At 38.7% G+C, this 2,124-nt stretch overlaps 1 protein-coding gene across 1 annotated transcript; it reads left to right on the plus strand.

Annotated features, from left to right (window-relative positions):
- Nucleotides 1-794: 794 nt before the first annotated feature.
- On the plus strand, nucleotides 795-1,733 carry LOC103256832 (olfactory receptor 51B6). The gene has a single exon (XM_008054592.1). It carries the CDS (start codon nucleotides 795-797, stop codon nucleotides 1,731-1,733), a length of 939 nt encoding a protein of 312 aa, XP_008052783.1.
- The last annotated feature ends 391 nt before the right edge of the window (nucleotides 1,734-2,124 follow it).

Genomic DNA, 2,124 nt, shown 5'->3' on the forward strand with positions numbered 1-2,124 from the left:
CAAATCAGAAACAAAAAGTCAAATACCATATGTTCTCACTTATGAGTGGGAACTAAATAATATGTACACATGGACATAGAGTGAATCTTCATAGACTTGAAGATTCAGAAAGATGAACAAGTGGGAGAAGATGAAGGATAAGAAATTACTTAATGGGTACAGTGTACATTACTAAGGTGATGGTCACACTAAACAACCATACTTCACTATACAATACATCTATGTAAATAAAAAAACAACCCTGCATTCATTACATAAAAAATTTTGCACAAGTATTTTTTGTTTTTTCATAAGATGTTCATATCTGCTCTTCCAACAGTGCTTAAAACTGTTTTTCTACTGACTGATTTTTTAGGTCTCGCATACTCTGTGAAACCTTTACATTCACCCTCAATACCACCAGTCAAGATGAAGAACACCATAAAAATTGCTTTGTAAGTTCCAAGTTATTATAGCACTGTTCAAATATAATGACTTTTTCTTTCATTTTGTCTTTATTTCCTAGGTGACATGATTTACAAGAACATTAACAAGATCTGTTCTGCATACATTGTTGTAACTCCAGTGTATTCTCCAATAACCTTACGTATAGTAAACCTTGAATGATATGTAGAGCTGTTCTTCTTACATTCTATTTTCCTATGCCTAGGAAAGACTAAATTACCATTCTTGCTGTCGCTGGAAGTCAAGACTGGTGATCACCTAATGAACAAGTAACATTCTCAAAGGGCGACTTCTAAATAACTGGTTTCTATTGCATTACCTGAAGTATTTTCCTCTTTGTAAGGCAAGCAATGTGGCTCAATACCACTGATTCCCCCTTCCTGCTTACTGGCTTCCCAGGCATGGAGAAGACACATCCCTGGATCTCCATTCCTTTATTGGTGGTCTACGTCTCCATACTTCTTGGCAATGGCACCCTTCTCTTTCTCATTAGGGATGACCATAACCTCCATGAGCCCATGTATTATTTCTTAGCTATGTTGGCAGCTACAGACCTTGGAGTGACATTGACCACAATGCCCACAGTGTTAGGAGTGTTATGGTTAAATCACAGAGAGATTGGCCATGGGGCCTGCTTCTCTCAGGCCTACTTTATCCATACTCTTTCTATCGTGGAGTCAGGTGTCTTGCTTGCCATGGCCTATGACCGTTTCATTGCCATCTGCACCCCATTAAGATATACTTCCATCCTTACCAACACCCAGGTAATAAAGATTGGAGTGGGGGTATTGACAAGAGCTGGTCTGTCAATTATGCCAATAATTATTCGCCTGCACTGGGTTCCCTATTGTCGATCCCATATACTCTCTCATGCTTTCTGTCTGCACCAAGATGTCATCAAGTTAGCCTGTACTGACATCACCTTCAATCGTCTCTATCCAGTTGTGGTTGTATTTGCAATGGTCCTTTTGGACTTTCTCATTATTTTTTTCTCCTACATTGTGATTCTCAAGACTGTCACTGGCATTGCTTCTGGGGAAGAAAGGGCCAAGGCTCTCAACACTTGTGTCTCCCACATCTGCTGTATCCTGGTCTTCTATGTCACAGTAGTCGGCCTGACATTTATTCATAGGTTTGGAAAGCATGTTCCTCATGTGGTTCACATCACAATGAGTTACATCTACTTTCTTTTCCCCCCTTTTATGAACCCTGTCATCTATAGCATTAAAACTAAACAGATCCGACATAGTGTACTTCGTTTATTTTCTCTGCCTCACAGTAGAGCCTGACATTAGCTCACTTGTTTCTGAGAAATAATTCAGGAAATCTGAACAAGTTGACAGCTTTGGTGGCAAAATTAACTGGGAAAAAAGCATTTCAAAGGCAACCAACTTTCTGCCACTTAGAACATTATATTGCCCTGCCCATGTATTGCTAATTGTATGTGATATAATACTAACCATATATCTCATGTGCCCAGCTGATATTAACTGTTTACCCCAGGTAACTTAACTCACTGCTTTGTGAGCCTATGGCTAACACCTAGTATATGTTGTATATACATATATATGGTTCTCAGGTTTATGGTATGGGTCATAAGTGCTTGAGTTAAAGCTCATTATTTTTCATATAGTCTGTAAGTATTGGCCCTTATATAACTTGGAATAAGATATTCTTGAC

This window comes from Carlito syrichta, unplaced genomic scaffold, assembly GCF_000164805.1.
Source record: "Carlito syrichta isolate Samal-C Ts95f unplaced genomic scaffold, Tarsius_syrichta-2.0.1 Scaffold296829, whole genome shotgun sequence".
Taxonomy (NCBI): Eukaryota; Metazoa; Chordata; class Mammalia; order Primates; family Tarsiidae; genus Carlito; species Carlito syrichta.

Excerpts from the sequence above, each read along its gene's own strand:
- LOC103256832 (XM_008054592.1), top strand. The coding sequence starts at position 795 with ATGTGGCTCAATACCACTGATTCCCCCTTCCTGCTTACTGGCTTCCCA.